Raw genomic sequence first — 11,868 nt, 5'->3', positions numbered from 1 at the left:
AATGCCACTTCAGAGAATTGATGTTTACCTCTCTATGCCCCAGGCCTCCTGGCACCCACAAAAGCTTCACAAACACCCATCGAGTGCTGCTTTACAGATTATTCCAGTTTCACATGGGTCACTGGAGTCAATAAGTTTTAACTTCCTTCTTACTCTAAAGCACCATGCTTCTATGTTTAGCAATTGACATGAAAACTGGGAGAAGGGCAGCAAAAAGACTTTAAGGAAGGTCAGTGTTACTTTTATTTTTTTTTAAAAAATATCACAAATTACCTAGCTCCTCCAAAATATCCATCCTCTAGTTTTCTAATTGTAGAAAGAACTGCAGGATGAATGTCTGAGCCATCATTTACTAAGGAGAAAAAAAGGAAAAGATGAGTTAGTTTATTTAATCTGGGAATACTTTCTTTGTGGGGGGAGGAAGCATGCACTGAAATGTTTTCATCAACACAACCTAATTAAATACCTATGTCATAGAAGATTTCTGAGCTAAGAAACTGAACTGCTGAAAACCCCTTCAATACTTAGCTCTGTCCATGGGAGCCATTTTAAACAGAGTGAAAAGGGCCCAAACCAATAGTGGGATATGATTCAAGCAGATCAAGTTCATGGAGTTACTGAGCATGGTGTGGGTGATTGGGAAGGTGAGCGTGGGTCTGCCCGTCATCCGCCAGCAGGTGCACAGGTAAGCCAGCTCAATCCTCAGCATCTCTACGATCATCTCATTGTCCAGGGCCAGATAGAAGTGATGCTGGTCAGTAAACTGCAAGTCAGAACAGGCCAAGTAAGAGGTTGTTCTTCATTTCCCTCGACACAACCCCAGCTGTCATTCATGGCAGCACTAATCCTTGTGCTATGTTTCCAGAGAAACAGTTCAATCCTGGTTATAATCCACCTATCATGGGGCTCTCAGACAAATCGACTTGTCACCTGCACAAGAGCCGTGGAAGGGAAAGGTGCATGCCTACATCTTTTTACAACTCCTCAGAAGAGGATATAAGCACCAGGCCCAATATCACTGTCTCCTAAAGGAAATCAATAACTCCCTAATTCTTACTCCTCCAGGGCTGCTGGGCTCAGAGATGCTTTCCAAGTGAGGGCACTGAGAGCAACCGAGATGTGGGAACTATGATTACCTGACTGATGGCCTGGCTAACGTGAACTAAAGGCACTGTGACCTGATGTCAATGAAAATCAAATTGGTCTTCTGGCCTCTAGACTAATCTATGCTCAGCTCATGCTCTGGTCTGAAATTTGTTAGGAAAAGAAATAAAACACAAGATTTAAGTGAGCAGTGTGGGTTAGGGTGAAAAAGAGCAATTTGGGGCTACTGACCCCTGACTATGTGCCTAGGTAGTGTGTGTGTGTGGGGGGGGAGGGCTGTGCTCCATGTTGACAAAGTGGTACCACAGTTGGTCTTTCTAGCTGCCCAAATGGATGGAAAATGTTTGGTTTGGGTTCCAGAGGACAAGTGTCTTTTGGAAACAAAAACTCTGAAACAAAGTTCCGTAATCAGTATATTCAGGACCCCATCAAGGGGGTTGGGGCTTGAAAATCAGACTGGCTGTGTTACAGAGGGTCTGATGACAACTTAAGCAAGGGTGAGGGACTCTTGTGATTAGGGGCACAAGGGCTATGAGTCAAGTGATATGGTACCAGCAAATTTATAAAGCGGTGTGAATTTCACTACTGATGACTGGAAGTTATGACACACTCAATTCGATTCAAGGCACAATAATAGAGCATCTACTATGAGTAAAGAATTGTACTAGGGTAGTGGGTGTCATCCTAAATGTCTCTATTTGAACATATGCACGCACATTCTACCACATTCAAAGTGGCTCATCAGCCAGAAAAGAGAGCTTAATGAAAAGATGCTTGTTGGTTTCCTACTGGCATGGTCTTCTCACCTGAGGTGTGAAAGTAAATATTTGGTTCCTAATCACATATAGTTTAGATGTTCCAAGGACGCCAATGTGCCTATATGGTCGCCCGCTCAATTTCATATTCTTATTCCGTCCTATTTCTCTCTCCGTCCGTCCTATTTAAAAAGAGAGAGAGAGAGAGAGAGAGAGAGAGAGAGAGAGAGAGAGAGAAATGGTGTTAGAGTAAATACAGTAACATCTAATCCAACTGACTTCAGCTAAGACTGAACTTATTTTTATGTCAAACAACCAATTGTGGGGTTTGGTTTTTCTAACACCAGTACATCTTTAAATAGGACAAAGATGAATTAAAAACAAGTTCCACCCCCTTTTCATGAATGTATATGAACAGTACCTGGTTCAACATCTATACAGAATAAAACTGCTGCAGGGATTTAATTAATGTTCACTTCTAATTTACTAAACAAAGTCAGATTTTAGAAAAAAGTAAAGAGAACCCCCTCCTATTTTAATGGGTAAATGAGCATTTTTCTGAGACTATAGATGAAAATTAAAACGTTATCAAGACACAAATGACTGTTCCAATTGTGAATTTTCAAAGGTGGCTGCATGTTTTACAACAGATTTGGCAAATCACATGGCAACCTGTGGTGACATCTACTGAACTGGCACGAGGAGAACGTGCTTGTTTGCCCACTCTTCTTCACATGGAGGTGATCAAACCGCCTGCTTTAGGGCTTTGCCCAAAATTCTAAAGAATTTATACATATCACAGTCTCCCCCAGATCCAAAGCCTAGAACCAAGATGCCTCCTTGCCAAAAAACGCCCTATTTCCCCAAACCTACCAAGCTTGGCGTATATGTGACTAAGGATCCGGCCGGGTTGGACTCGGATTGGGTGAATGTCAGCAATACTCTGGATGTCTATCCCATGCTTCCTCAGTAAGTCCTTAATGTGGTTGTTTTCTGCCAGAACAGTAACTGCAAATAAGAAGAACACACAGTCTGCATTACATTGTGGCCCTTGTCTCCTTACATGGATATATGTACCATTGACCTCTTCTTTGGAGTATGCTACACACATTAGCATGCTCTCCATGAACTAGGTGTCTTTGAAAATGACAGCACATGTACTGCTGCTCTTCCTGGCTCTCTCTGGCCTTGCCTCTTCTAAATGCTCACGGTGCATATTTCATGTACTCACAATGTACATGACAGTCTGATAAGGGACTTCTAAAAATGGTCTTCAACAGATCCCATGTCAAATTATCTCATTTCATATGATGTCTTTCCTTCCCCTGGATATACATTTACTATTCTAAATGTGCCTGGTGTTCTTTTCATATGTGGTCAGGAATAGAGACAGTTCCACATGGGAGTACCAGGAGAAACCTGTTCCCCTGCTCCCAAAGGAAATAGCTCCCATGCTAGCACATGCCACCTGCATCACCACAAACATGTGAGTAATGTGTTTCGCTATGATGTTATAAATTAATATATGCTAAAGCATTCATACACACTTAAAAAAATAAAATAGAAAATCATGGAACATTTGCATTCCAAATACATGGGTTTTCCCAGAAGTGGAATCATTGGGTCATAAGGCAATTCCATGGGAATATGTCCTAAGAATCCCGAAACACTGATTAGAAGGAATATATGCACCCCTATGTTCATGGCAGCGTTTACAATAGCCAAGATTTTGATGCAACCTAAGTGCCCAACAGTAGGTGAGTAGATAAAAAAGCTGCGGTACATTTACACAATGGAATATTAATTGGCTATAAAAAAGAAGGAAATCTTACCTTTTAGGACAGCATGGATGGACTGCGAGAGTATTATGCTAAGTGAAATAAGCCAGTCAGAGAAAGACAAGTACCATATGATTTCACTTATATGTGGAATCTAATGAACAAAATAAACTAATAAACAATATAGAGACAGACTCATAGACACAAAGAACATATTGACAGCTGCCAGAAGGAAGGGGGTGTTGGGAGCTGGGTGAAAAAGGTGAATGAATTAAGAAAAAAAACTCATAGACACAGACAACAGTATGGTGATTGCCAGAGGGAACGGGGGTTAGGAGGACGTAGAAGAGGCTAAAGGGGGGATAAATGGTGATGGAAGAAGACTTGACTTGGGGTAGTGAATACACACTAAAATATACAGATGATGTATTATAGAACTGTATACCTGAAACCTATATAATTTTAATAACTAATGTCACCCCAATAAATTCAAGCAAAAAACACACATGGGTTTTACAAAGTTAAATAAAAATAGTAAACATGCTCACAAACCTTGTACTACAACATCAGGTTTGACGGAAGTGGAAAATCTTCTATTTAAGGGGTCAATTTCACCAGTGGCAAGGAATCCCTAGGAGAAAAAAAGGAGCATTAACACTATGAAATATTGATTAACCAAAATTTAACCCAAATTTGAAAATGACATAGTTTAGGGCTCAAAATATTCCCTTATATATTTCAAGTCCATTGCTTATTTTCTCTGAAACACAGTAGATCATTTAGATAGGCACCAATAAATGTGTTATGATTTCGGCACCTAGCTCTCCATGGCTAGTCAAATATGCCACCATCTCATGTGAGTAAAGAGAACAATGGTAACGAATAATTCAGAGCAGCTGACTTTAAAGCCATGAAGATGCCAAAGACATTCACCACCATAGTGGACAGAGAGCCACTGTGCTCTTCTGGTTCCCCATCTGTAAAGCTCCAAAGTTGCCTACCTCTGCCAAGAGTGAGCTGAGGATGTACAAGGACTGACCCCACAGATGGGGCAGCTTCCCCAGAGGAACTCTGTCCACCGTGTGAGGATTCTTATACTCTTCATCTACCTGGCAAAGAGAGAAAACCCTAAAGTCAGAATGTCAGAGGATAAAAAGCCCAATGTCACCATACACTGGAGAGCACACTGAGATTTACAAAATGCTACTCATTTGCTCCTCCAGGCCAATTCTGTGTGAGAGCTGGAATTGGGAGGCCAAGGAAGCTAAACCTTTGATGGTGGTAGCGGGTAGGAGGGGTGGTTCATACGTAAAAGCAGCAGAGGCAGAACTCATATCTAGGTCTGGTTCCAGGCCAGTGCTCTGCCCACAAGCACACTGATGGCAAAAGGCAGAGAGACAGACACTGGAAGCCTGGTCAGCTTCTTTGAGCACAGCTCCAGGCAACAAGAAGTTGCACAGTTCATGCTTACATCTGGCTGTATTTTGGATACAATGATCTAAAACATCAGCTTTCTGTCATGGCAGTGCCTCACTGGATGCTAAGTCAGGTTTCTTTGATCTTGCAATCCCCAGGTGTTCATAAACTCTGTATGCTTACACAAGAAAATCACCAGAAGGTGGCACTATTTATTGAGAAAAAACAATTGTACTATTAGATCAGGAAGTTTCCATCAGGGATTCAAAAAGCTGAATCCATTGGGGGCTTTTGACTCATCTAAATAAGTCAGAGTTCTCTTTCTGATGGACAGTGCTGGCTATGCACTACAAAAGTTAGTCTACAACTTTCTCTGTTGTAAATTCCATGCTGACCTTTGGGTTTTTATTCATTACAATGTTGGTTGGGGATAATGTCAGTGACCACTTTTTTCCTTCCAGAAAATATCAGTCAATCAAAGGAAGTAGAAACATTTATCCTTCTCCAAAGGGGAAAATCACACCATGGGGGCAGTCATTCTTTCTGTGTTAATCAGTGATGTTATTAATATACTTAGTAAAATTTTTAAAATTTGCTGAGATAGTAAACATTAAGAAAACCTGAAGATCATAAGCTAAACAGAATTAAACATCACCAGCAATCAAATAATCAAATGGGATACCAGTATGAAATGAGATTCACCCAAATGTCACAGTGGTTATCTTTGGGTAGTAAGATTAGAGATAGGTATTTACTTCTTGTGGCAGAATTCTGGATGTCTTGTAGTGTGCAGGATTACTTTTACAATCAGATTGTATGTTAAAGCTATTGAAATGGAAATAATGTCCAGAAAGACTGCAAAGATCTAGAATGAGATATAGTCTATGCAAAGAACAGAAGGCCGACAAGGTGTCCGGATCACAAGACAGCCTGGCTCTATCCTGTTGCCACCCACGGGCTGGCTCCTGCCTCCTTCTGGTGGCACCTCTTCCCCCTTTTCCGCCCCTTCTGATCTGCTTGCAGGTCCTCTAATGCATCAGGCCTTTGCCACCACCACTCCTGTGTCTGCCCTCCATCCCTGGACTAGCTCCTGTGACCCCCCCACTAGCCTGCAAGCTTGCAGAGGCAGAGCTGGCATTGCAACCCTTTTGTGCCCCCAGGATCTAGCCTGGTATCAGGCCTGGAGCAGCTGCTTAATACATATCTGCTGGGCACACTTGAATTAGTCTCAAGCTATGCAAAGGAGGACCCCATGGAAGGTAGCCCTTTGTATAAGCATGTCTAGCTGAGGAAATGAGTGAAGCTAAAATCCAGGCTTGATGACCCTTTGGCCTGGGGCTGCAGCCACTTCAAGGAGGAGGTCCTTTTTCTAATTTGCACAAAGGTGCCATATGGGTCTGGGTGTCCCTATCTGCAGTGGTTTCTACATGCCACTGTTGTGATGGGGGAACATTCCCACGTGTTCTCTGGAAGCAGCCTACACACACACTGTGATCAACATAAAGGAGTGTTCAAAATAGGTGCCTTGCTTAAAGGTCAGTGCAAAGTTTAGAAGAGAGAAAAGTTGCAGAGTAATTTTTTACATGTAGCCAGCACTGTTCACACCTGGCATTTACTATAGTCGGGAATATATGCCTTTTAGTAGAACACAGATGGATGGTTATTCTCTACCATCAAATAGGTAAAATACCCATGAAGTAGTTTATTTCCACCTGCTCTACTTCCAGGATCCAAATGACCTCCTATTACTAATTTTGTTCTGCCAAATGCCTCAGTATTGGAAAGGGGGAACCTGAACACATATTTGCTGGGAAATAACTACCCAGGCCCCACCATCAGCCCCTCCCCAGCAACACATACATATCAAACATAGTAAAATAAATACATTTGCAGGACGCCTAAGTCTCTGACTCTTAGAGAGGAAAGAGCCCTTGTAGGCTCCATGGCCTGATCGGTACCTATAGTGAGGGACACTCCAACACCTGGAAATGTACCACCCATTAGGAAGCAGCAAGGGAAGGCCCTGACCCTCGGGTCTGGTCCCAGGTGGACCAGTGCTATCTGAGTACTAACAGGTTCCAGAGCCTCTTTGGGCAGAGGCACACAATTTCAGAGGCCCCACCAGTCCCCTGACCATGTACTTGTGGGCCTGATTTAACCACAGAACCCCTAAACCCAAGCTGTGGCGTGACACCTTCTGCTGGATTACGATCTCCTGATGTTCCTGTCAATTACGGGGAATATGCTGCTCCCTGAAGTCTCTATGTACTTCCTGCAAATAGAGTAATGAAGCAATAAGAACATCTGAAGGACAAACAGCCTTGAATCAAGAATTCTTTTCTGCCCTAGCCAGTTTTGCTCAGTGGATAGAGCGTCGGCCTGCAGACTGAAGGGTCCCGGGTTCCATTCCTGGTCAAGGGCACATGCCCAGGTTATAGGTTCCATCCCCAGCAGGGGGCGTGCAGGAGGCAGCTGATCCGTGATTCTCTCTCGTCCTCCATCATGGCCCAATTTAGGAAACTGTACAGAACAAAACTATCTTTAGGCATCTTATTGGAACTGGCCAATTTCTCTCTCCCTGATATAGAATGTCTTCTAAGCTCTGGAATGGCTTGACTCAAAGGAAGAGATTCTCAACTATATCTACACATCTCTCCTCCTTCCCTAGGAAGATTCTGTCTGGTTTCTTCTTCTGTGGATATGCGTGAGAACATAGTGTCCAACAGTGTTTTGTGCATTTGAAGGTTCATTTGGTCTTGGGCTCAGGTGAGGAACAGATAGCCTCTGAAGGTCCTCCACTGATGCCTCACTTGGACTCCCCTTTGCAAGCATGGCTCCAAAGCCCTAACTTCTGTGATAGATAGGAACACTACTGAAGGCTTTACAACCCACTTCTCCTGGAGAAAAAGTGTTAGTTCTGGAACGGGGGTGGAAAATATGAAAAGGCCAAGCACCAAGTCACTTTGTTCTCGATGAGCAATGCCTGGTTACCTTGTTAGGTGGGATGGCATAGAGTTCTGGCACCAGGTGGATCCCATTCTTGCCCCTGATTAATATTCCCTCCAGGGCCTCTCGGTATTCTTGGACCTGGAAAATAGTCCCATCCCCAATGGTATGAAAGAGGGGTCCTTAATGCTGTAACAGCAGTGCAACGCAGAAAACACCTCTCTTGGCAACAAACAGATTAGAAGTAGGACATGGGGCCAAGAAATGCGCAAATACCTTTAGCTCAAAGAGTGCAGGAGGAAACAGGACTCTTGCTGACAGCAAGTGTTAGGAGGAGCCAAACACAACTGGTCTTTTCTGTATGGCCTTTTGCTTTTTTCTCTGTGTGGTTTTTAACTCATGAATTAAATATTTCACTATTAACTTCTCATATATTTAAATTTTGTCTTGCCCTGGCCAGTGTGACTCATTTGATTAGAGCATTGTCCTGTGGAAGGTCACAGGTTTGATTCCCGGTCAGGGCACGTACCTAGGTTGAGGGTTCAATCCCTGGTCAGGGTGAGTAAAGGAAGCAACCGATAGATGTATCTCCCTCACATCAATGTTTTTTCCTCTCTCTTCTTTTCTCCCTCTCTAAAAAAAATAAGTAAAAAATAATAAATAAATAAATAAAAATTGTCTCACCAGCCAGACTATACGCTTCTTGGAGTGGAGGCCGGATCTTAAGTAGTGCATCCCTATAGCTAGTTTAACACTGCAAGGCCCTCATTCAAATATTTATTGCTCAAGAAATACTTGCTGAACAAATCTCATGTGAGGAAAGGAAGTGTATGTATTATGATCAATGTACCCCTATTCTTAGGATGCTGTTGATGTAAACATTTTTATGAAATTAAAAAGTCACTGATAAAAATCTACATATTAAAAGGGAAAAGAAAAAAGAGAGAAAAAACCTTAATTAGCCACTTGCTATTTAAGACATTTCATCTTTGGAGAGCCCAGTCAAAGCATGACCAGGGGTGCATCATTTTTTTAAATGTCATTGAGCAGCAAGTAGAAGAGCTAGGATAGGCATAAGGGTAGTAAATTCTATGAGACCTAGAAAATAAGGTACTAAGTATAGTCTTTTTCGTCTCCTTAGTCTTTGTTTGTTTGTTTGTTTCTGATCATTGTCAAACTTATTCACAATTGAAATTCCAAATCAATCTTTTTGGATCTTTCAGTTCTAGGATAAAAAGAAAACATAAGATCCAAGATAATCACTACAGCATAAAAGTAAGAATGAACAACGGGGCAACAATAACATTTTAAGCTTGCTGTTGTTTCTGCAGCCCCCCAGCATTCCTGAGCAGAAGCAGCTTTCAAAAGCTAAAATAAATCTTAGATTGTTCACCCCAAACTAGAACACGTGATTCAAGCAGGTTTAAAAAATGTCAGATCTGAAAAGGCTAAAAAAGCAGCAAACCTTTGAGTTCATCAGTCATGTACATAAGCTTCATAAAGACAGGTCTGTTTTGCTCACCAAAGTATGTACAGCAGCAAATGCTAAAAAAAACCTGTCTTGAACAAATGAATGCTGCATTAACAAATATTTACAGTGTATTTACTATATCCTAGGCCCAGGGAATATGTTGGTGAACTGGATAAAGACCACCTCTAGCAAAGTCCTTTGACAGATAAGTGGAAGATTAAACATAATATGCATCATCTTCTTACCTGAACAGCATCACCACTGAAGACCCCATCGATTATGAAATATGTCCAGAATAATGCAATCGGTTTGGGTCCTGTAATCAAATAGGTAGACCTCCTAAAAGGTGATGTCAGATACATACATAATACCATTATACCTCACTGGGTTTCCCTCACTTGTCTCTTTCAATGCAGCTTTGAGGTTGGTATAATTAGGATTCTGCTATAATGGGGGAGATGCTATTTTTGGCAGTTTTCTATGGTAAACTATCAGAAATGTACACAAGACTCCTTGGTAGTTTACTATATTGTTTCCTATATCTCCAATAAATAAATAGCAATTTATCTCTCACAGTGCTTGGCAGACTATTTTATTGATATTATTCTATCAGTCACTATGTCAAAGAAACCCAAGGAGGCGGCCACAGTTGGTATTTAAAAACCCATACAAGCTGGTTTTAAAGCACCAGCTTGCTGTCCTAATGATTTTACTATTCTATTGTCTAACTCCAGGCTTGCTGATACTAAAATTAAGACTTCTCTTTCCAATATTCTAACATGTAATTATAATCAATAGAGGGAGAACACCACAGTGGCAACTTAGATATGAAGCAGTTAAGGAATATTAAGAAACATTATTTAAATACAACCTCTCTTGGGGTTTTATAACCATCTCGAAGGAAGCGACAACATCCATAACGCCCCTAAGAAGATAAAGAAAAACAAGTACATTTGAAGACATCAGAAGAATTTCTTTGCCTTTTGATTTTAACCCCAGTCAACACTTTGCCCCCTTTCTCATGAATCTTGTAATACTGAAATGTGTACCAAGTGGTCTTTGTTATCAGTACAAAAAGTTATTTTTAAGTCCTACGTAAAGTAAATTCTGGTTTGATGAGTCCTTGGAAGAAAATTCCAAAATACTACATTAAACTATCAGAGGTTTGAGAATAATCACTGAGAGTTCAGTGAATGACCAGCCTTTCATTTTGATTTGTCAAATTATGCAATGATGCAAAGGGAACCTCACTGCTGGGAAAAGCCACCATTCAGATATCTGGATTGGACTGTTTCTACTTGAAAGACTGGAAAACTAAAAGGGCATTCCAGACTCCTTGCAGATAGGCTCTATTCACAAAATTCATATCTTCCACTGCAAAGGAGCCTACATCCTTAAGCTTGATAGGGGGCAGGTGGGGCTTCCTGTGGCTTAGAGCTATCACTTCTGGTTTTCCTGCCGCAGGCTCCAGTGTTCCTGTCCATCTTTCTGGGTGTCAGGAAAGAATGGCAGTGGCAGGGCTCTCTTAATCTGCTTTTCTACTGGTAAATCCCTGGATAGCAGCTTCGGGTGACCATTTCCCAATTTCTTAAGTGTGTATGAGTTGCTCTAGTGTAGGCCGTGGAGGCAAGCACTGCCCTAGTGGCCAGCCCCAGATGGCTCTGGGAGGCCCAGTTAGAATCTGCTCCCTATAAACACTCATTCCCTGCACTAACTCTTTGCCTGCTTCAACTATCTAAAGAGGTTCCTTTTCCACCACTGAACCCTGACTGAGACAGCTATCGTCTTTTGGGGATGTGCTTGGAGACCCTTTAACTTCTTGTTTCCAAGGGCTAAACTCATTTTTCACGGAATCTAAGTAAGATCATAAACGTGAATTTTGGCTTAGGAAACTAACATTCTTTGATAATCTTACCAATAACTTCAGTTGGCTGGAATTTTTTTTAAACTTGTTGCCCGGCTGGTGTGGCTCAATGGTCGAGCATTCACCCATGAACCAAGTAGTCCCTGGTTCTAGTTCAATTTCCAGTCAGGGCACATGCTTGGGTTGCAGATAGTCTCCAGTGGGGAGCATGCAGGAGGCAGCTGATCAGTGTTTCTCTCTAATTGATGTTTCCATCTCTCTCCATTCCTCTCTCTCTTAAATACACACACATACACAATTTGTTAATGAAACTTTTATATTTTTTCCCATTGATTTTTTTTAGAGAGAGAGGAAGGCAGAGAGAGAGAGAACAACATCCATGTGACAGAGAAACACTAATCTGCTGCTTTCTGCACACCCCCTACTGGGGATCGAGCCAACCACCCAAGTATGTGCTCTGACTGGGAATCAAACGGTGACCTTTTAGTGCATGTGATGACTCTCAACCAACTTAGCCATACCAGCCAAAGCTGG

The 11,868-nt window shown here is 41.9% G+C and overlaps 1 protein-coding gene across 1 annotated transcript in view; it reads right to left on the bottom strand.

Annotated features, from left to right (window-relative positions):
- PHKA2 (phosphorylase kinase, alpha 2 (liver)) overlaps positions 1-11,868 on the bottom strand; it is a 62,281-nt gene that overhangs the window by 22,349 nt on the left and 28,064 nt on the right. Inside the window, 10 exon segments of the mRNA XM_006765127.2 lie at positions 274-352; positions 619-763; positions 1,911-2,020; positions 2,733-2,867; positions 4,190-4,268; positions 4,639-4,746; positions 8,045-8,140; positions 9,716-9,766; positions 9,769-9,786; positions 10,342-10,395. Of these exon segments, the coding sequence (XP_006765190.1) occupies positions 274-352; positions 619-763; positions 1,911-2,020; positions 2,733-2,867; positions 4,190-4,268; positions 4,639-4,746; positions 8,045-8,140; positions 9,716-9,766; positions 9,769-9,786; positions 10,342-10,395 (875 nt within the window).

Source organism: Myotis davidii, unplaced genomic scaffold, assembly GCF_000327345.1.
Source record: "Myotis davidii unplaced genomic scaffold, ASM32734v1 scaffold161, whole genome shotgun sequence".
In the NCBI taxonomy this organism is placed as follows: Eukaryota; Metazoa; Chordata; class Mammalia; order Chiroptera; family Vespertilionidae; genus Myotis; species Myotis davidii.
Note: the sequence above shows the minus strand (reverse complement) of the source record. Positions and strands in the feature narration are given on the sequence as shown.